The sequence below is a fragment of the Fundulus heteroclitus genome, unplaced genomic scaffold, assembly GCF_011125445.2.
Source record: "Fundulus heteroclitus isolate FHET01 unplaced genomic scaffold, MU-UCD_Fhet_4.1 scaffold_215, whole genome shotgun sequence".
Taxonomy (NCBI): Eukaryota; Metazoa; Chordata; class Actinopteri; order Cyprinodontiformes; family Fundulidae; genus Fundulus; species Fundulus heteroclitus.
In genome coordinates, this window is record NW_023396627.1 from 153,691 (window position 1) to 176,557 (window position 22,867).

General features: G+C 39.9%; 2 protein-coding genes across 5 annotated transcripts in view; one reads left to right on the plus strand and one right to left on the minus strand.

Annotated features, from left to right (window-relative positions):
* csnk1a1 (casein kinase 1, alpha 1) overlaps nucleotides 1–22,867 on the minus strand; it is a 121,100-nt gene that overhangs the window by 68,467 nt on the left and 29,766 nt on the right. The window lies entirely within an intron of this gene.
* On the plus strand, nucleotides 9,419–21,853 carry LOC118559079. Its single transcript, XM_036129769.1, has 9 exons — nucleotides 9,419–10,613; nucleotides 12,494–12,559; nucleotides 13,239–13,301; nucleotides 13,458–15,432; nucleotides 15,539–15,616; nucleotides 16,007–16,096; nucleotides 18,165–18,332; nucleotides 18,704–18,796; nucleotides 21,011–21,853. The coding sequence occupies exons 1-9, from the start codon at nucleotides 10,578–10,580 to the stop codon at nucleotides 21,229–21,231; spliced, it is 2,790 nt and encodes a 929-aa protein (XP_035985662.1). The 5' UTR covers nucleotides 9,419–10,577; the 3' UTR covers nucleotides 21,232–21,853.

The window sequence follows — 22,867 nt, forward strand, 5'->3', positions numbered from 1 at the left end:
GGAATTATCTGCACTAAGCCTGGGGTGGGGGTGGTCTTTTAAATTCAGAAAGATTTGAAAAAATCTAACAGTTAATCTTGAGCACAGTAAAATATGTTTAATTTTTTTAGATAGCTAGATAGATATATAGAAACAGGAGCAAGTAGATGCTAAAAAGAAAGGAGTAAGAGATTGGTAGAGTAAGAGAAAAGTTGTGCAGGCAAAATTAACCAAACTTCTTGGAGGGACAAAAGTAAGCATAACTAGTCAGCCAAGCCAGTGATGACACCAGACAGAGCAGCATGGCTGCAGCAGGTTAGCAAGCAGTCTCCACATGGCTCCATCATACCATTCCAGAGCTGGTATTATTATTATTATTATTATGTTTTGGATGCGTTCAGGACACAGAGCATTAAGGCAGCCTTGTTGCCATGTTACATCCATAATTAATCCTCTATCATCTATCAATTAAAAGTGATGTCAATCCATACTGGCTGACCAGGAAAAGGCACACTTTTTTGAAAAAAAAAAAATTAAGAGTCTGTGTTCAAAGATAATATTTGTAATGTACAAATAATTAATATACAAATATTTGAGTAACATTACGCCCTGTTTTCCTGTTCTGTAACAAAAAAATACTAATAACTTGAGTGATTCACTTACTGCATGTGTGTGTATAGCGCTTTCCCTGTGTTTTTATATTGTACGTGTTCTAACCCTGTGAATTATGTAATGTTTATTATTGTTGCTATTATTGTTATTCATAGGGCTAAATTTCAACCCCAGCCCCCCTCTGATCAACAACAATTTCAGCAGGTGTTGATGTCAGCTGACACCAATGAAATTTACTCTGCAGTTTTATAAATTGGTGTTGTGTTGTCTTAACATCAGTCATTATCTTTAATAAATCTATAAATGACAATGTGAAAGCACAAAACAAGGATCACAAAATATGTTCCCTGGGTAGAAACTAATAAATCTGTCATGCAGTGATGTGCTTTTTAAAGGGTTTTGATATTAATATACATAATAGCAACAACAACAGTAATAATAATAATAACAGTAATAATAATAATAATAATAATAATAATAATAATAATAATAATAATAATAATAAAAATAATAATAATACATAATGCATAAATAAATAATAATAATCAATGCAAATAGCCCATATCTTATTTGAAGGGGGCGGTACTGTCTAGCGTGGAAAGGCACAGAATCCAAGTTGCTTTAAGTCCAGTGTGAAATTTCCAGTCATTGATTATTTGGGGCACCATGTCTTCAGCTGGTTCTGGTCCACAGTCCGCAGCAATCAGAAAATTTTAGAGCATATGATGCTTTTTGCTGCTACGCTTTATGGGGATGCTAATTTCATTTTCCAGCAGACTGCCACACTGCCAAAGGTACCAAAAGCTGTCTTAATGACTATGAATTTGATCAGCCAGTAAACTGGTCTGACATGAATCCGGTAAAAAAATATATATATATATATATTGTCAAGAGGTATAAAAATGCAGATGACCTGAAGGCCACTACCCTAAGCAACCTGGGCTTCCCGAACACCTCAGCAAAACCACAGGTTGATCGCCTCCATACCATGCACAATGATGCAACAATTTATGTAAAAGGAAGGGAGAACAAGCACTTAATGGATAGAACATACTTTTCATAAAAATATCCCTCTATTAATCTTATGCAATATTGTAAGCTTCTATGACCCTGAATTATTAGTTTTTATGAGTTGTAAGCCATTATTATCAAAAATACCAAAATAAATAAATGGCTTGAAATATTGCACTGTGTTATATACTTAAGCCATATAATGTACAAGTTTCCCTTTCTAAACAGTTACAAAATGCTGATTTTTTTTCAAAATGTTTTTAAGCTTTATTTGTATTGCTATTCAAATAAGGCATAAACATATTGTAAAGATGTGTCCTGATTTGAAAACTTGCAATAATTACCTCCCAAAGAAGGTTCAGTAATCCCTCGACTGTAAGTGCACTTCCACTGCCAAGAACTTGTAGAGCTAGTTTTCTGGGATAGCTTTGGTAACTTCTCACCCCCTCCATTAACATTCTGCATTGATTCATTTTAAACTATGCTGCAATCAATTAGTAATTACGTAGTATACATGCGTGCTAACCTGAAACCCCAACAATAAAATACTAAAATAGACGTAATTTACATTCCTACCTTTCAAGACATTTTCTTTGCATGAATTGAGTCCAAGGAGGTCTTTAATATCCTCAGGAGCGGATAAGTGAACTTATAAATACATTCTTGAAACTCTGAAAAGCTAGCGGCTCAGCTTCCACTTAGACGGGAGCAGACAGCCAAACCTGGAGTTTGCCTCATGTTTATTTGCCAATCAGCAAGCCACCTGACCATGTAACACGCTTTCCACAGACAGTCTGACGAAAACAGCATTCTGCCCAGTGACCACATTATGCGTGTGTTTATTATCGCCAAAATTAGAAACATTTTGTCCAGGAGTGATGCTGAAAAACTAGTCCATGCATTTGTTACTTCAAGGCTGGACTATTGTAATTCTTTACTATCAGGAAGTCCACAAAATGCAGTTCGAAGTCTTCAGCTGATTCAAAATGCTGCGGCAAGAGTTCTGATGAAAATCAACAAGAGGGATCATATTTCTCCAATTTTAGCTTCCCTTCATTGGCTTCCTGTTAAATCAAGAATAGAATTTAAAATTCTCCTTCTAACGTATAAAGCCCTTAATAATCAAGCTCCACCATATATCAGAGCTCTGATTACCCCGTATGTTCCTAACAGAGCACTTTGCTCTCAGACTGCAGGTCTGCTGCTGGTTCCTAGAGTCTCTAAAAGTAGAATGGGAGGCAGATCCTTTAGCTATCAGGCTCCTCTCCTGTGGAACCAACTCCCAGTTTTGGTCCGTGAGGCAGACACCCTATCTATTTTTAAGACTAATGTTAAAACTTTCCTTTTTGACAAAGCTTATAGTTAGAGTGGCTCATACCCTGAGCTATCTCTATAGTTGTGCTGTGATAGGCCTAGGCTGCTGGAGGACATCAGGGTCTAATTTTCTCACTCTACTGATTTCTACTGTTCTTCAGTCTACTGTTCTCCAGTTTTGCATTGTATTACATTGAAATGACTGTCATCATTTCAGCTTTTAACTTTTGCTCTCTCTCTTTTTCTTCATAGTAGGTACACCTGGTCTGGCGTTCTGTTAACTGTGACATCATCCAGAGAAGACGGCTCACCCGCTACTACCATCTAATGTAGAACAGATTACTAGATCAATGTGTGCTTCTGTGCTTGTTTGTCTGTCTTGTTGTGTCTCTGTTCTGTCTTCTGTAACCCCAGTCGGTCGAGGCAGATGACCGTTCATACTGAGCCCGGTTCTGCCGGAGGTTTTTCCTTCCCGTTAATGGGTGGTTTTTCTTCCCACTGTCGCTTCATGCTTGCTCAGTATGAGGGATTGCAGCAAAGCCATGTACAATGCAGACGACTCTCCCTGTGGCTCTACGGTTCCCCAGGAGTGACTGCTGCTTGTCGGGACTTTGATGCAATCAACTGGTTTCCTTATATAGGACATTTTTGACCAATCTGTATAATCTGACCCAATCTGTATAATATGATTGAACTTGACTTTGTAAAGTGCCTTGAGATGACATGTTTCATGATTTGGCGCTATATAAATAAAATTGAAATTGAATTGAATTACCTAACAAATCTAAGCTTTATAGTGATTTTCACAGTTGAAGTGCAGGGTTGTTTTTGAGTCAATAGCGGCAAGTTTGTAAAACGTGAGAACTTGTGTGTGTGTGTGTGTGTGTGTGTGTGTGTGTGTGTGTGTGTGTGTGTGTGTGTGTGTGTGTGTGTGTATGTGTGTGTGTGCTTTCGTTTATCTATCCTGGTGGGGACATTGGCATGAATACACACCAACACCATGGGGACCAAAAACACCATGGGGACCAAAACCATGGTCCCCACGGTGCGAACCACTCCAGTGAATAGAAAATGACTTTCTAATATGGCTGGTGAAGTTTCCTGAGAAGTCCCCAGCAGGCTGTTTTTTGTGACTTTGTGTTTGCTCTATAGCAACCCCAGAGGTCAACCCTGGTATAGCAGTGTGTACACAAAGTCCCCAGCAGGCTCATTTTCTGAAATTGTGTGTGTGCTCTAGAGCGCTACCAAAGGCCAAACCTGGTATTACAGTGTGTGAACTAAGTCCCCACCAGTACTGTTTTTTTCATACAGGCCCCACCAGCACTTTTTATGCGACTGAATGCCATTTTTGTCATTAGAATGTGTTTATTATCCTCTTATACACTTTTTGTTACCTGATTATTACATTTTGGGTCTCATATCTCATGAGAATTTAATAGAGTTCACATTGTTTTTTATTTGTTGAATTTTGTATGCTCAATACAGTTCTCTTTTCTTTGTGCAGAGTTTGTGAGGTATTGGGTGGTGGGTTTAGCCCCTAAAAGTTTAACATTTGTGCATTTAGATAATTATAGATCTTGTGGTTATCTTAATTTAATCATTTTGTGCTGTTTTTCAGTTGTGAAACGCAGTTGTGAAACAGTGAACGCACCACCAGTCAGCGCTGACTTGTTCAGTGAACTTACGCTCACTTGCGTACTGTACACAGAGAGAACTGCCACTCAGGGCAAAGGACTTGATTCAAGTTTTGTAACTGTAGCCTACTGCTAAAATTAGTGCTGTGTCAACTTGCCAACATCCATGTAACGTGTTCAGTGAGTGTACAGAGCTGAGGACTCCCGTGCAATACATGTATACCACTCAAAGTAGCACTGTGTCTCCCGCCAGTGACCATATACTATGGTCCATGAATGCACCGTCCTTCAGTACTCACGGTGAGCTTGTTAAAGAGTGAATGTGAACCTCAATCAGGGCTGAATCATGAAATGAATGACGCAACATTTTGCTGTTTACCAGTTCAGGGAGTTAGAGAATTATGCACTATGCAGTCAGGGCTCCTGCTAAGCACTGAATGAGCCGGTGAATGCAGTTTTTGAATGAATCTTTTTAATGAACGGATTCTAGTGATTCAGTACAGTCAAAAGAACTGTTGAATGGGATAAACACTTCTTTTGACTGTACTAGTAAGCACTAGTGAAGTGGTTCAGAAGAAATTACTCAGTTGTGGCAGAAACATAACTATGACCTGTTCAACTGTGTTAAAAGTAAACATATATGCGAGTACTCTCATGTATAAATGTAGGTTGCCAGACTCTGCAAAAAGCATCATTTTTTGCAACACACTCAAATACATCAGCTACATCCACATACTAAGCTACTCAAATTATGTTTCACTGTACTGTAACCAAGTATCAATTTGTCCCTCTTTCAATAACAAGAAACAAAGATGAAATCAGATTCAAATGTAATCAGCAGGAATTTATTCTGGGTCTGGCAGTAATGGCCTACCTAAGGCCAATAAAATAAAATATTTTATGGACTGGAACATACCTTCCCTTTAAATCAGTGTCTGTTTGTTTAACTCAAAATATGTTATTTCATTGTAGTGACACAAGCACTAAAAAAAATAAAAATAAAATAATAAAATAGACTTATTCCAGCAACACAAATAGATGCCAACAATATAAATGAAATATAACAACTCAAAATCTTGTGTAATGTCTGTTTTCAATCAATCTCTTTTCAGTGTTTATCAAAAGTAAATCAATCCTTTTGATGAACAGTCAATCCTCATCACAAATTGTGGTTTTAATCTAAGGGTATGAGTTAGATTGTGAGTTGACAGTGTATGAGCATATCTGCAATTCAGTTGTTAAAAGTTTTCATTCTGTATGATAAAAAACTAACATATTTTTTTAGCTTTTTTCTGATATTGTACATTAGGCTTCTTTATGTAGTGTTGTCGGTTGTGCATTCTTTTAATGGGGTTTTCATGAGCCCTTTTTGGTTTTTAAGGAGTTTTTTTTTTGAATAGTCAGAGCCGCAATTTGGTATTTCTTAGTCCAGGAGAATTAAATAAAGTGCCAGTAAAGGAAACAAAATTTGCATACCCCCCAAAAAATACTATAGAGCTCGATAGAAAGAAAATGTTTTTCTGTCCTGGGACACAGCGGTCTCTGCCTGGCTCTGGTCCACCCACACTAGCAGGAAAACAGTGTAAGAAGTAGTGACTTGATGTGAAAGATGGCTAGTAGAGACTGGCTACAGCTTGGCCATGTCTTCTCCCCTCTCAGCATTATCCTAGTGCTAACCCATGAACTTTCCTGCTCTGAGGTCGCTGCTCTGCAGACGTAAAGCAGAGCTTACTGTTGTGACTCTTAAAGAGTGTGGCTTTTGACACTGAATAACAGACTTGCTAGATAACCACTGGGTTCCAGTACCAGCACAGCAGCCAGAGATCACTGTAGTGGAAAACGGCTAGCATTTATCTTTTATCAGTATGTCATTGTCAGTGTTAGCGGCTAACAGCTAGCAGCTAACAGCTAACATCAGCACTTTTCTGTTAACAAATTAAGCATCCTTACACAGTCAGAGAACGTAGGCCCCTCTGCCATGCTCACACAGTATTATCAAATCTAATTTAGCTGTCTCCAAACTCTTTTCACTGTCTTCCTGAGTTCTAAGCTTATCAATTGCTGTTGTTTCTTATTATCACAGTGTTGACGGAGAGCACGGTTCATTGCAGTTGATTTGCAGATACATTTTCAATAATTATTTAATTATTTCCACAGTGCTATAAGGTTTGGGTTAGGTTATGATTAGGTTATCAGCTGTAATGGAACAACCCACTAGTGTTCTGCACAAATACTACTGCATAGGGAACAATAAGTGGACTTTTCCTGTTTAATTTTAAAATGGGCCATCTCTATACTTGCTGTAGCTGTAGCTTACACATGTGCATAACTGAAGCCATTTTGTATGTGTTAGAGCAGCAATGCAGCAGCACGACAGAGACAAAATGTGAGGTCTTAAATTTGTTAAAACTTTTAATCTAAGGGTATGAGTTAGATTGTGAGTTGACAGTGTATGAGCATATCTGCAATTCAGTTGTTAAAAGTCTTCATTCTGTATGATAAAAACTGTAACATATTTTTTTAGCTTTTGTAATAGGTAAGTCAAATGCTGATATTGTACATTAGGTTTCTTTATGTAGTGTTGTCTGTTGTGCATTCTTTTAATGGGGTTTTCATGAGCCCTTTTTGGTTTTTAAGGAGTTTTTTTGAATACTCAGAGCAGCAATTTGGTATTTCTTAGTCCAGGAGAATTAAATACAGTGCCAGCAAAGGAAACAAAATTTGCATACCCCCCAAAAAATACTATAGAGCTCGATAGAAAGAAAATGTTTTCCTGTCCTGGGACACAGCGGTCTCTGCCTGGCTCTGGTCCACCCACACTAGCAGGAAAACAGTGTAAGAAGTGGTGACTTGATGTGAAAGATGGCTAGTAGAGACTGGCTACAGCTTGGCCATGTCTTCTCCCCTCTCAGCATTATTCTAGTGCTAACCCATGAACTTTCCTGCTCTGAGGTCGCTGCTCTGCAGACGTAAAGCAGAGCTTACTGTTGTGACTCTTAAAGAGTGTGGCTATTGACACTGAATAACAGACTTGCTAGATAACCACTGGGTTCCAGTACCAGCACAGCAGCAAGAGATCCCTGTAGTGGAAAACGGCTAGCATTTATCTTTTATCAGTATGTCATTGTCAGTGTTAGCGGCTAACAGCTAGCAGCTAACAGCTAACATCAGCACTTTTCTGTTAACAAATTAAACATCCTTACACAGTCAGAGAACGTAGGCCCCTCTGTCATGCTCACACAGTATTATCAAAGCTAATTTAGCTGTCTCCAAACTCTTTTCACTGTCTTCCTGAGTTCTAAGCTTATCAATTGCTGTTGTTTCTGATTATCACAGTGTTGACGGACAGCACGGTTCATTGCAGTTGATTTGCAGATACATTTTCAATAATTATTTAATTATTTCCACAGTGCTATAAGGTTTGGGTTAGGTTATGATTAGGTTATCAGCTGTAATGGAACAACCCACTAGTGTTCTGCACAAATACTACTGCATAGGGAACAATAAGTGGACTTTTTCCTGTTTAATTTTAAAATGGGCAATCTCTATACTTGCTGTAGCTGTAGCCTACACATATGCATAACTGAAGCCATTTTGTATGTGTTAGAGCAGCAATGCAGCAGCACGACAGAGACAAGATGTGAGGTCTTAAATTTGTTAAAACTTTTAATCTAAAGGTATGAGTTAGATTGTGAGTTGACAGTGTATGAGCATATCTGCAATTCAGTTGTTAAAAGTCTTCATTCTGTATGATAAAAACTGTAACATATTTTTTTAGCTTTGGTAATAGGTAAGTCAAATGCTGATATTGTACATTAGGCTTCTTTATGTAGTGTTGTCTGTTGTGCATTCTTTTAATTGGGTTTTCATGAGCCCTTTTTGGTTTTTAAGGAGTTTTTTTGAATACTCAGAGCCCCCAAGAGCCTGTGCCCCTCATAGTGCTCTTTTTAAAGCGCTGCATTTGAACCCAACCCTAACCAACATTCTTCAGGCCTTCCTCCAAACATATGCCCGAGGTTGTCAGCAGTATTGTCTGAGGGTTATTCATTTTTGTCACTATTACCACTAAAAACAAACAAACAAATTAACAAAAAGCTTCACATTATATACTGGGCCTCCAAAGTGCTCTCTGAAACTAGGCCAGGAATGGCTTGTGTCCATGAAATGGGAAAATACTTTTAATTATAGGTTACTATTAATTTAGTCAACAACTTGAGGATACTAGGTATTTGATATATTCAATCTACTGAATATATCAAATATCTAGTACAGCCAAAGTAGTAATTACACTGCATCTAGATTATTTAGGTCAATAAAAAGTAAAGGTTTAGAAAGTACAGTATTTCCCTCTGAAATGTAGTGGATTGTAAGTTTAAAGTTGCATAAAATAGAAATACTAGTAAAGTGGGCTAAAGTACTTAGTTAGTGTCCACCACTAGTATAGTGAAACTTTGGTTAAGGAGAGAGACTTTAATGTTAATAATTTTCTAGTTTGCAGTTTAGTGTTAAATATAAAACATTAGTTATTTGCAGCACTAGTCTGTAAAGCTCCCCTGTGAGCTGAGAAGTGGAGAAATATTGTGTGGTCCTCTGCCGAGCCTCAGTTAATGGCCCATCAGCTTCAAAGGGGCCGCCCTCTGCAGAGCAACGCCCTGCCAGCTGCAGCTCTGCAGGTGCACGGTGCGCCCCTCCCCCCCTCCCGCTCCCGCCCCCTCCCTCCCGCTCTCCCCTCCACACGGCGCGACGGGACCGCAGCAGCAGCAGAGAGTTACAGGAGTTTCAAGAAGCGGGAGCTGTCCGACTCGACACCAGCAGCTGGTAAGTTTTAAATTCTCTTATTTTTGATTTAATCTGGCATGATTTTTGAACGATAGGTTACGATTAACAGTGATATTACTCGATAAGTTATGATAAACAGTGATATTTCTCTTAACAGAGTAGTTAGCATAAGCCAGTTAGCGTTAGCTAACCCTGCTAACGCTAGTGTGTTAGCAGGGTTAGCTAACCCTGCTAACACACTGGTGTTGCAGGCTGGTGTTGCTGTCGGCTAATACGGTAAACTACAGGTATTTTATCGGACTGTACCTCTTAAATATAGCCTCCTTTCCTAAGGCCTCTGTTTACAAGCAACAACCTAATTTCCAATGTAATTATTCATGTAATTATTTTTTTGGGACTTGCTTCAGTTTGCACCATTTATTCAGGGCTGTAACGTTACAGTGCGACAGTTTTGACTGCATATGCTATTAAAAATTATTCTATGCAAACTAAAATGGGAGTTTTGCAGCGAGCTCTGTCTCTCTCCTCTGCTCTGTCTGTGGAAGGTGAGGCTGAGCTCCACACATACAACAGGCCGACAGGATGAAACAGACTTTAGGTTTCACGTTATCAAGTCGAGTAGAGCTCCTTGCTGTCATTGGCAACAAAATCTGTCATTGAGATGAAGTTTTTCAAACAATACAGAGCTTATTATACTGATAATGAACTGTTATGAACAGACTCAAAGCAGACATTTACTGTATGTAGCAATTGAGTCTAATTAGCTAAATATATTAAAATAAGTTTTTTTATGAGGCTGACTGCAGCCTGCACCTCCTCTAAAAGCAGCAGTGAGTCTGAGCAGCAGCAAGAGAGGATGCATTTTACCACAGAGCTGTTAACCAGTTTAAAAACCTGTAGCTTTTTTAAACAGTAGTTTGTGTTTGTTATGCTTACTCATGTAAAATTTTAGCAGTGGCATTATCAGCTGCAGCACTGTGCCACTTTTGAAAGCATATAGAGTAAACACTAAAAGATCACACAGGACAAATTATTCTTCAAAAGTCTTGTGCTGTTCCCAAGTGTTGATTCTGTTATGTTATATGTTATATATAAGTTTCTCCTTGTCTCATCTCCTTGCCTCCTTTCCTCTTCCACTCTTTCATCTAGATAGGAGCTTTGAACCACCAAAAGTCTCAGCAGCTCAAGGTGGATTTACCCCCAGAGGAGACGACCACTACCACCATTAACATAAACCAGCTGATAGACATGGACCTGCTCATTTCGAAGAATAAGAAGCGTGAGGTGAGCCTGCAAATATTCCAATACCTACAAGTCATATTTTAAATAGCAATTTAATACTCTTTAAACAGTAATATAACAAAAACACAAATGCTATTATCCAACAAATGTAGGCTATTATATTTATTAAAAATATTCAGCAGAATGAACTCGTCACAAACTTTACGACCTTAGTTAGCATACAACAATAAAATATAACAAATAGCCTTGTTTTATTCAAGTTTTAAAAGAATGAATCTGAAGATTTTTTTGAAATGCTCCTATTATGCAGTAGTTCCCTCTGTCCTTGCACCACCACTGCAGCTTTAATGTGAGCGGATGGATCTTCTGTTTAAGCTAATTACATCTCAGAAAACTACAATTTCTTTGCACAAACAACTTCAGATGGCTATTCAAAGTTACACTGATGGGTTTGTTTACTTCAAAGAAGCAGACATGCTTATTAAAAGTAGCAATCACGTTTCAGTCACATGGCTGACCACTGTATTCAAAGTCATCTTCCATATCATATAAATATTCAGCCATTATTGAGAAAATACTTACCAGTATGCTACAAAAACATTGTGCCTCTGAGTTCATATTACATGGTTGAATTAAGGTACAGGAGAGTTTCAGATTAACTGTAAATGCACTGAGCTTCAGACTAATTGTAAATGCACTGAGCTTTAGACTAACTGTAAATGCACTCTTCTTCAGATTAACTGTAAATGCACTGAGCTTCAGACTAGCTGTAAATACACTGAGTTTCAGACTAACTGTAAATGCACTGATCTTCAGACTAACTGTAAATACACTTGAGTTTCAGACTAACTGTAAATGCACTGATCTTCAGACTAACTGTAAATGCACTGGTCTTCAGATTAACTGTAAATGCACTGAGTTTCAGATTAACTGTAAATGCACTGAGCTTCAGACTAACTGTAAATACACTGAGCTTCAGACTAACTGTAAATACACTGAGCTTCAGACTAACTGTAAATGCACTGAGCTTCAGACTATCTGTAAATGCACTGAGCTTCAGACTATCTGTAAATGCACTGAGCTTTAGACTAACTGTAAATGCACTCTTCTTCAGACTAACTGTAAATGCACTGAGCTTCAGACTATCTGTAAATGCACTGAGCTTCAGACTATCTGTAAATGCACTGAGCTTCAGATCAACTGCAAATGCACTGAGCTTCAGACTAATTGTAAATGCACTCTTCTTCAGATTAACTGTAAATGCACTGAGCTTCAGACTAACTGTAAATGCACTGAGCTTCAGACTAACTTGTTTGATGTAAACAAACCCATCAGTGTAAGTCTGAATAACCATCTGAAGTTTTCTGTGAAAAAATTGCAGTTTTTTGAGATGTAAATAGCCTAAACAGCCATGAAATGAAGAGGCACTTCATTCTAAAAATAATATACGGTAGCCATGTAGTAAACAGCTTTCAGCTGCAGGTCAGTGCGTCTTTCTTGGACCAGGTAGCTTAATCACAGTGCTGTTTCATCGCACTTTCCTGCTGTGTCAAATGTGTGGTCAGATTGATAGATCGTTTGGTAAAAGCTTTAGTCCTACCTGCCATCTCACAAATACTGCAGAACGTTTTGTCTATTCCGTCTACACTTTCATGACTCAACCATTTTAATTTCTCCTGCCATTCTGGTTTAAAACATTGTGTTTGGATAGGCTGCTGTCCCATTCTCTGTTTATTGAGGAGCAGAAGAGCTTGACGTTTTTATGTGGTGTTACTGGCCTCAACGGCCGTTGATATTTTCATTGGCCTGTCAATTACATTTGATGGCCAAAATATTATGGCTGACCTAAAGTCTGAGCATGAGACATTTTTCAGGCATGTCAGGACTGACTGGTATTTTGCATGTGCTGACCTCATTTGCAGGGCCAAACCCTCCCTGAAAAGTCAAAAGATCAGGAGGATGGAGAGGAGACAGACGAGCCAGAGGAGGTAAGTGCAGGGGATGTTGCACATAAAGAGTGATGCCACAGATGCAAGCAGGTTAGAATTAGCAGGTTAAAAGCAGGTTATTCAAATTGGGGGAGAGAGAAAGAGAGAGAAAACGTATATGGTTGTGAACACTAATCAGGGCTGTACGCTTACTTTTTTAGGTTGTACTGCTGGAGCTAGCACGTTAAAAAATGTAGTAGCGCACCCGGTTGGATAGTTAAACATGTTTTATTAGTGAAATTCATTTGATATTGATCAGAAATTATGTGAATGCTTATGTTCATGTGATATTTCAGATTTTCTTTTTTAATTCATTTGCAAAAAAAATCTAAACTTCTGGGTTTGGGTTGTCCTCGCAAGGTACTGAGTGGTGATTCCTGAGGAAACTTTTTTTTTTTTTTACTTTGACACAAAGCTTCAACATAAGAAATACTAAAAAATTGAGGGTCTGAATACTTTCATGACCCACTGTATATATTAGACTTTTTGGTTGTTACACAGCTGGTTCTCCGTTTCTTACCTATTATACTTTATTTTCTTTGTAACAGTGAAAGCTCAATTTTTATTAATAGTTGTTATTGTATTTATAAGCTGTAGATCTATTTTAACACAAAGTAAAAATGGATTATTCTGTAATTGGAAATTGTATTTGAGACTATGTTTTTGGTAACTCTTTCAGGAAATGGACCAGTGCCCTTCAGACCCAGATGTTCCTCCACTGAAGAGAACTGAGAGTGTCTTTGTAAGTTTGCAGACAAACCAGTGTGTATTTTGAAATCAGTTGTGATGACAAAATTACGAACTATATTATTGTTGATGGGAAAGGCGTAATTGGAAAATTTAAGTGGGAAGTATTTAAACTTACTAATTGAGTCCCATCTGACTTTAACTTTTCTAGCTTACAAAGAAAATGCTTGGGATCTCTGAATATAAATCAATGACAAGCAGTGAAAAAAGTGAGGATGAGTATGTGCCTAGTTCTACACCAGAATCAGAAGTATCTGAGAAAGAACTCAAACTGCTCAAGTCTCCAACAAACTACAGTTCATCAAACTCGGATGTTCGACGCTTGAACAAAGGTCGTGTGAAGCCTGTGAAATGCAGACAGAGCACATCTTCCTCTTTCCAATCCATGGCAGATTGTGAGTTATCCGAATCCTCCAGTGACACGGATGTAAAAGTCTTGAGGCTAAAAAAGAAAAAAAATGGTGGTCGAGTCTACGATAAGAGGCAGTACTGTCTGTACTGTTGTAAACCATATGCCAAAATTGCACGGCACTTGGATAAGAAACACAGCAACTTGGAGGAGGTAGCACGAGCATTCAGTTATCCAAAAGGATCAGTGGAGAGAAAGCTGCAGATAACTCTAATTCGAAATAAAGGCAATCGTCGCCACAACTTTGAGGTCCTGGAGGAGGGTAAAGGGGTGATGGTTCCCTCTCAACAAAGCACTGAACCAGTGAATGCAAAAGACTATTTGCACTGCACATACTGTGAGGCATTACTCAAAAGGAAAGTGTTGTGGCGGCACATGAAAAAATGCAAATTGGCAAAGAAAAGCATGAAGCCAGGCAGAACCAGAGTGCAGTCACTTTGTGCTGCTGGACAGCCTGTCCCAAAGGAGATCAATGACAAAGTCTGGTGCCTAGTAAATGGCATGAATCAAGACAACATAACAGACACAATTCGGCAAGAAAAATATATTCTGAAGTTAGGAGAACACTTCTATAACAAAAAAGGGACAGACAAAAGCCAACACCAATATATCAGACAAAAAATGCGGGAAATGGGAAGATTAGTTCTCCTAGCAAAGACCCATGGCAAGCTGAAAACAATACATGACTTCTTTCTGCCAGCAAACTTCTGCCACGTTGTGAAAGCTGTGAAGATGGTCTGTGGATGGAGTGAAGATACCAGCAGTTTCAAGATTCCATCCTTGGCGCTCAAACTAGGCCATAGTCTAACTAAAATAGCAGATATTGCAGAGTTTGAAGCAAGGATGTCAGAGAACAAGAAGGCCCTTGAAAATGTGATGACGTTCAGGACATTGAAAGAGAATAAATGGGATGAGTGGGTGTCTTCGCATGCACTGAGGAACCTCAGAGAGTCGAAGTGGAATAAACCTCTTCTTATCCCCTACTGTGAAGATGTTGTGAGACTGCACAACCACATTGACACAGAAAGGCCCAAGTATCGATCCAATCTTGAAACTGCACCAAATAAGAGGAACTGGTTAAATCTTGCTAAACTAACACTTTGTGAAGTGATCGTCTTCAATCGTAGGAGAGAGGGAGAAGTTTCAAAGATGTCCCTGAATGACTTCATGTTGAGAAACACCTTTGCCAGTAATCCAGATCTTGATCTTGCCTTGACTGACATGGAAAAGAAGCTCTGCAAATACTTTGAGCGTGTGGAAATCAAAGGTAAGCGGGACAGAAAGGTCCCTGTCTTACTCAGCCCAGACATGGTGTCCTCCATACAGATGCTGGTGAGATATCGACGACAATGTGATGTGCCAGATGAGAATGTGTATTTGTTTGGTAGACCTGAGGCAGAAAGTCACCTCAGAGGATCTGATGCCATCCGTGCTATTGCATGTGAATGCGGGGTGAAGGACCCTCAAACGTTGACATCGACAAGATTAAGGAAACAAATGGCAACAATGTCACAAGTTCTAAACTTGAAAGAGAATGAGGAGGACTGCCTTGCAGGTTTCATGGGTCACAACATCAGGGTCCATCGACAATATTATCGGCTCCCTGAAGGGACATTACAAGTTGCGAAAGTTGCAAAGTTGCTTATGGCCTGTGGAAGAGGAGAGCTATCAAAATTTAAAGGCCTGACATTGGACGAGATCAACGTTGATCCAAATGGTAAAACCTCACCTTGCACACACTATTTTATCATTTAATGTGATGGGATAAATGTGTCATAGGTTTGTCATGCTGCTTCACAACATTTTTTGCTGTGTTTATTCAGAGGAAGTACCTGAAGACAGCTCTCTATCTGGAAGTGAAGATGAAGATGTGATGTCGAGTCTATCCTCTAACTCATCAGGTACATTCACTGAACCAGTGGTTCTCGAAGTGGGGTCTGGGCACTCCCAGGGGTTCCTGGGTGTTCACAGCAAGAAGGGGATTCTTTTTTTTTCACTTGTTCACACCATAACCCAATTACAGAATGTTTTGCAGAACTATTTTGTCATGGGTTTAATAAACTTTATGTATGTAAAACATCTAAAGCTTTTATCTAATGGGGGTCTGAAGTCTAATCTCTGTCAGTTTTAGCGTCTTTGGGTGGGTTATCAACCCTGCTATATAGTTAAAAACAAAACAGGTCAATGTTGCCATGGCTTGTGTTCTCATAGTTCATGGAGAGGATGATTTAGTATATTCAGTGCTTCAAGTGAGCTTTTCTAACATTGCATCTTTATGTTTTTCCTTGAAGGTCTAAGACCAGTGAAAATGACTAGACCCGTTCACAGGACACCTACAGAGGAGGACCAGGAGTCTGATGCTTCATCACAGCTAACCAGAGGTATTTTAACGGAATAGTTCATCCCAAGTCAATATTCAATCATTATCTATACACCCTCAAGCTGATGAGAAATCCTCTAGTTTTTTTAATACTCTACAGGCGAACAGGCTACAGTTAATATTTAGGCTACAAAAATATACTGAATAGGGGGTTTTCAGCTGACGTCACGCTCACGTGACTACTCAGCGCGTCCGCCATATTGGGTGGCAGTCGTTTCGCACCGTTGACCTGCATTGTATGACGCCTTAGGCAGTATTGGAAGTGAACAATGGGGAAAACGTGTTTAATGGTTGGTTGCACGGCCCGTGGAGGTGGAGATCAACGCTCTTTCTATCGCCTACCAGCCGTAATAGTGAATCAGTGTGAAAAAACAAAACAGCTCTCTGAACAACGCCGTCACCTATGGCTGACACGGATATCCAGGTCCGATTTGGACGGTGTTAAGCTGGAATACGCCAGAGTCTGCGGTGCTCACTTTGTCACAGGTAATTAACTGTTAAGTATTTAAAACATGTAAGAAGAATATATTAATAATAGGGCTTGGGCGTTATGACTTATTACTTTCCGCGGCTGCCATGTTGACTGCCTCCGCCGCCTCTACTGCCTATTACTACCGCATACTGTACTCCCTCTCTCAGCCATGTTTTAATTTGATTAATTTCACCTTAACTTGATTTCAACCATGGTAAACCGTTGCTGTATTGTGGGCTGTAACAGCGCAACACATGATCGCCATGGGAAAAACATAGAAACAGATTAATTTTCCACCGCTTTCCTGCCTGGAGGCGCAACCACGGAGAACAACTGTTAGCGATAACAAAGAGTCGTCGGCTCGCTTGGATCGTGGCTGTAAGACCGAACATAACTTTCCACAGTATCCCGATGTCAATGAGAGTGTGTTCTAAACGTTTGAAACACATAGCAGCTAGTTAAAAGTACATTACATGCGCGAGTGGTTGTTAGCGCTAACGGTTAGCATGTGCCAGAGCCCCTCTGAGCGCAGCTTACCTTTGAACGAGTTACAGAGATAACAAAGAGTCGTCGGCTCGCTTGGATCGCGGTTGTAAGTCGACCGAACATAAGTTTCCACAGTATCCCGATGTCAATGAGAATGTGTTCTAAACGTTTGAAACACATAGCAGCAAGTTAAAAGTACATTACATGCGCGAGTGGTTGTTAGCACTGACGGTTAGCAGCTACTAAACTAGCATGTGCCAGAGCCCGTCTGAGCGCAGCTTACCTTTGAACGAGTTACTGTGTTCCCACTGTTTGCTGGCTTTATGATCTGCAGCTCCTACCGGCGCCAATACGGTAAATACAACTTAATTTTGCGCTGGTCATTGTTCGGCTTAAATAATTAAAGCCGCGAGCGGCGTCGATCGGCCCTGCAGCCAAGCGCCTTCGCGCACCGCCGGCCGCCAGCCACCGCAGAAGCATGCGACACATTTGCGTCGGATTGTTTACATTTTTACCATCTTATTAAAACTCACCCGTCCACGTATGATGGCGATTTCCTTGATGTACATAACCAGATGTGAACTGGTTGTGAGCCTCTAGATCCTTGTAAGCTCTCATTTCCTCAAGAGTGTGCAGAGGGTTTTTACCGAACACCAGGTAATGCACTATGTCGCCGTGCTCTACATTTGGCCAATCATCTGGATTACGGCTAAACAAGGCACCGTGGAGGGCATAGGGGTCCATATGGTCGATCACGGAACATTTCCTCAGATATACGTCCTTATCTGGTCGCTCTAGCGTGCTGGCGTACTTATCCATTCGCGATACGATAATACGTGTACGACAACTAGAGATAAGGAAGTGTGCCACCCAATATGGCGGACCGGAAGTTGGCCAGTGACGTCAGTGAAAACCCCCTATTATGTTTGAAGTCAACTGTGTATGTCATGGTTTCGAGACACTTGGATTGCAGCGGACAAGCAGTATGAAGGGTAGTTTTATAGGCTTTTTTGTAACTGTTACCATCACCACCCGTTATATAGATGAATGCTGTGGGATTCCCCACGGCACTCTTTTCAAAACATCATTCTGTCAATCTGTTTGCCTACAGGTAGATCAAGGAACTGGACAGAGGAGGACCATGACTCTGATACCTCATCACAGCCATTGAATCACTGTTTTCAAGATGAGTCAAGACCTGTGAAGAAGATGAAACCCACCAAGAGGACACCTAGAGAGGAGGACCCTGAGTCTGGTACCTCATCACAGCCAAGAAAAGGTATTTGACCAATAACCTGTTTCAGTGGGTGTAATAATCCACTTGATACACAATTCAGAATTTTTTATTATAAATTTCTTTTAATATTGGAGTACTTTACTTTGTCATTTATTGGTTTTTAAGCTGTGCTCTAACTTGTCTATTTAACTTTTACCACAACTTTCTGTCTTCAATGTCTGCACCAGGGAAAGTTTCTGTAATTTTATGTGTTTATATGTAATTTGATGCAAGATACACAAATCAATATCCTCATCATACCTGAAGAAAAAACTTAAATTTTGAAAACGTATTTGAAAATGTGCTTTCTTTAAAGTCTTCAAAGATGCAGTGCTTTAAGTTAACTTTTCTATCATTGAATCTCTGTTTTCAAGACGAGTCAAGACGTGTGAAGAAGATGAAACCCACCAAGAGGACATCTAGAGAGGAGGACCCTGAGTCTGATACCTCATCACAGCCAAGAAAAGGTATTTGACCAATAACCTGTTTCAGTGTATGTAACAATCCACTTGATACACGTATTGAGTCTCGTATGCTCTCAAAACACTGAAGAGCTGCGCCCTGTGGGAAAACTGACGGAAGCCAATGAGAGAGCAGCTTCGGGTCATGTGCTTGTCAAAGTTTGAGGGCTTATGTTGACTCATTAGGCCGGCGCACCGCACACAGGAAGTACATATACATTAGTAAAATACCATTTGGAATTGATTTATAATGAATGCTGACAGGTGCGGAGAGACTAACAGGAGCATCTTGCAAACAAATACTTTTTATTTCATAATTATTTTGCATTTTCTAAATCATTTATGTTTAATGATTAAAGTACTTCTTGATTCTGAGATCATACAAGTTGCTATATATTATAAAGTTCATATATCAATATGACCTGAGTAAAAAAAATTAAAAATTTCGATGACAAATTGTATTTTTCAGGCTTTTTATCTCAAGCCTCCTTAAAAAATTTCGCCGCGTGTCACATGACCGATGACGTAGTTCGTTGACAAGCGTTGATCTGTTTACATGGCAACACGTTACTTCCTGTTTGCAAAACTCGCTTTTCTCAAATTAAAATAGACGGATAAAACATGTTTAAAATGTGTGTTGTTTATGGTTGTTCAGATACCAACAAGGAGAACGTCTCCTTACACACATTTCAGAACCCGAAGAGTCCCGGAGGAGAGAAAGTCCTCGCTCAATGGAACCGCCCAGTAGCCGGTAGCCTCTAAGCTTTAGCCTCAGACGCAGCGCTGCCTCACGAGTCCTGAGTGGAGTGTCTGTCCCACTCCAGCCGAGACAATCTCTGAGCAACCTGAGCCCAGAGAAGCTCTCAGCCTGGGTTTACTAACGCTGCAGCTCCTCTTCCTCACTCCTCACACCGTGGGAGTGCAGAAATCTGGCTGTCACCATAGCAACCTGCTTTGGAGCGACGCGTTAGCCACACCTCCTCTCAGCACAGCCCTGCTACCCCGCAAAACCCCGAGATGTTTAAATCCGCGGTGGGGATATCAGCCCTTTGGGTTGTGGGTCTATCGGTCTGCTACTCCGGCGCTCCAAGTATTCTCTCTGCCGCTCTGCTACGCTGCTGCCATCCTGCTGCTGCCCCGATCCGGAGAATATAAGCGCCGCGGCGCAACTAATAAATGCGCGTCCGGTCTTACGTCTAGATTATCAAGTAAAATTCCGGGAACAAATAATGCTGAGACACTGTGGTTTGTTCTGATAAAGATCCTTTTCTTTTATGTGCTGTTTTGGCGAATTTCAGCGGCCGTGATAAACGATGCCAGGCAGTCGGGCTTTGACGAGTTGTTTCCGTGTTTACATCTGAACCGCGATTATAAAACCTGATTCCAGCCCATTTCGTTTAATCTCCTAAAATGTTTTATTATTATATAGCCGAATTGTAACAGAAACTTGCGCTGTATTTCATGTTAAAATCATCACTTTGTGAATCCACATGTGAACTTGTCGTTGTGTCTCCATTGCACTCTCTGTAGCTTAGCCGGAGCTAAGTCAACGAACTACGTCATCGTACCACGTGACCCAGATGTGGATTTTCCGCCTAGCGGTTGCCAAGGGGCACTTTTGAGTTCAAAAAAAATATCTTTACCAGCGCAATCCCGATCTTAATGCCCCATTTTCTGGAAATAAGTTTTTCCGAGTTGGTCGATTTTAGAATCAAGAAGTACTTTAAGTAAATTTTGTCCAGCTATTTGGAGGGGCGGCGCCTCAGCACCCCGCATTAACCGGTCGCCACCGGTCAGATGTTTGCAACAAACTCAACTGAATGGTTTCTCTCCTTTAGGATCTCGCCACAGACCGTCGTTCTAATGAACTCTCCTCCAGATTAAAAATAAACTAAAATAAGGCATTATTTTATCACAGTGCTTACAGACAGGAAAAACTGTTGACAATTTACGATTTACGATAATTGACAATTTATTTTTCTTATAGAATTTGCAATAATAGGCTTATAAGGATTGAACAACTCATGCTGCCTTTTTTATGTTCACTTACTGTTTGCATCAAAATTAGGGATAAGAATTGAGAACCAGTTCCAGTTGAAAACTGGCTCAATCCATCAACAGTGGCAGTGCAGCCTCTGGACTGTCTATAGTGCACACACACACACATCTATAGTAATCACCCCTACGAACCTTTATTTCATCTTATTTTATTTTTCATAGATTCATCAAGAAAGAAGAGGAAGATGTGGAGCAAAGCAGAAGTCCACGCTGTGGAACAAAAGCTAATGCACAACATTAAGACTGGCAAGGTTCCTGGGAAAGCACAGTGTCTTGAATGTATCCATGCATTCCCAGATGCACTGAAAGGTAGGACCTGGGATGCTGTGAAATACTATGTGAAAAACCGCATAGACACCTGGAAGCGGCGGTCTACGAGGTAACTGCAAGCTCTTGTTTTGTGTTTGAAAGAGCAACTGTTAATGCAGCTCTCACCATTTGATCTGTTGATTAGCTGAACCTCAGAGGTCAGCTTTTGAAGTTCTGCTGTTAGAGAGCAGTGATCTGCTCAGATTGCACTTTATTTTATGCAATTTATTTCATACATAACAGAAATTTTTTTGTACTGTTATGCTTCTTCAATTCATGGATTAGCAAATGTTTTAAAAAGTTTGTTTAACCCTCACATATTGCTCATATTCTGAGTCATAATTACTCTACACCAGGGCTTCTCAATTCCAGTCCTCGCACCCCCCTGCCCTGCATGTTTTAGATGTGTCCCTCCTTCACCACACCAGATTTAAATGATCAGCTCGGCATCAAGCTCTGCAGAGGCCTGATAACGAGACACTCATTTGAATCAGGTGTGGTGGAGGAGGGACACATCTAAAACATGCAGGGCAGGGGGGTGTGAGGACTGGAATTGAATTCATTCAAATATTGAAAATATTTTACATTAATGGGTTCCAATTGTAGCAGTTACTGATCTTTACATTAATTATTAACATTTCTGTATATCAGTAATGTTGCCTGCTGTTAAAAATAAATGACAGACTTTTCATTCAACATTTGTGTAGCTTGTTTGTATCACTCAGCCTATGGTGTTTTTACACTGGGTAGTTTAATTGTGTGTACTGTTAGTAGCTACTACAGTTTTGCAAAATTGAACAAAGTAAGCAAAGACTGTTTTTGTAACCTCATGTTCCTTTCCCACAGTAAATAACATCATACTTTGCTAACAGCTCAATTATGGCAAGAAAATTTCCATTGTCTGGCTCATCTAGTGTATTTGCGCTGCCTCTGAATGACATATTCCTGAAGGCTAAGAAGAGTGTTACATCCAGCAGCCGCTTCAGTAGTGCTTTGTTTTTTTTATTTTTGTCTCCATCAATTTTTGTTGTAGGCTGTCAATTCCAGAAGTCTGTAGGAGAGAATGTTGTAGGTTGTAGGTTCTCTCACTCACTTACTCACTCACTCACTCTGGGCCCGGGACAACAGACCGTTTTGTCCCCCCCTATGGGCGGCACCTGGTACCAACCCACTTCTTAAGTCCCCATTGTGTTAGTAAATTTCATATGCAATAAGTGAAAAATTTAAAATGTGAAATCTTAACATTTTAAGCGATATATGAAAATCTAAAATCAAAAAAAAATTTTGGGACTTGGAACCATGTCTGTATCTCATTTAGAAAGGGTGGTCCCCACCGGACACCTTTTTGTCCACTGTCCCCACCGGGGCAGATAAACGAGTATGTGTGTGTGTGTGTGTGTGTGTGTGTGTGTGTGTGTGTGTGTGTGTCAATCGCACACAATTGACATGACGGCAACTGTAAGATCACTCCACCCACGCAGAAATGTACCCCAGGCAGATCTAACCCCCAGCAAACAAAGACAATAATGCAGTGATAGTGAAGCTTACAGCATTAAGAGGCATTTTGTCTTATTTACCAACATTAAGACAAAAATGTCAAGCACAACCACTTAATTTAACCACTAACCATACAATGTTTATGAACAAAAAATATTATTTGGAAAATTGGATTTATGTGGAGCCAGCAAAAGACTTAAAAGCTGACAGGAA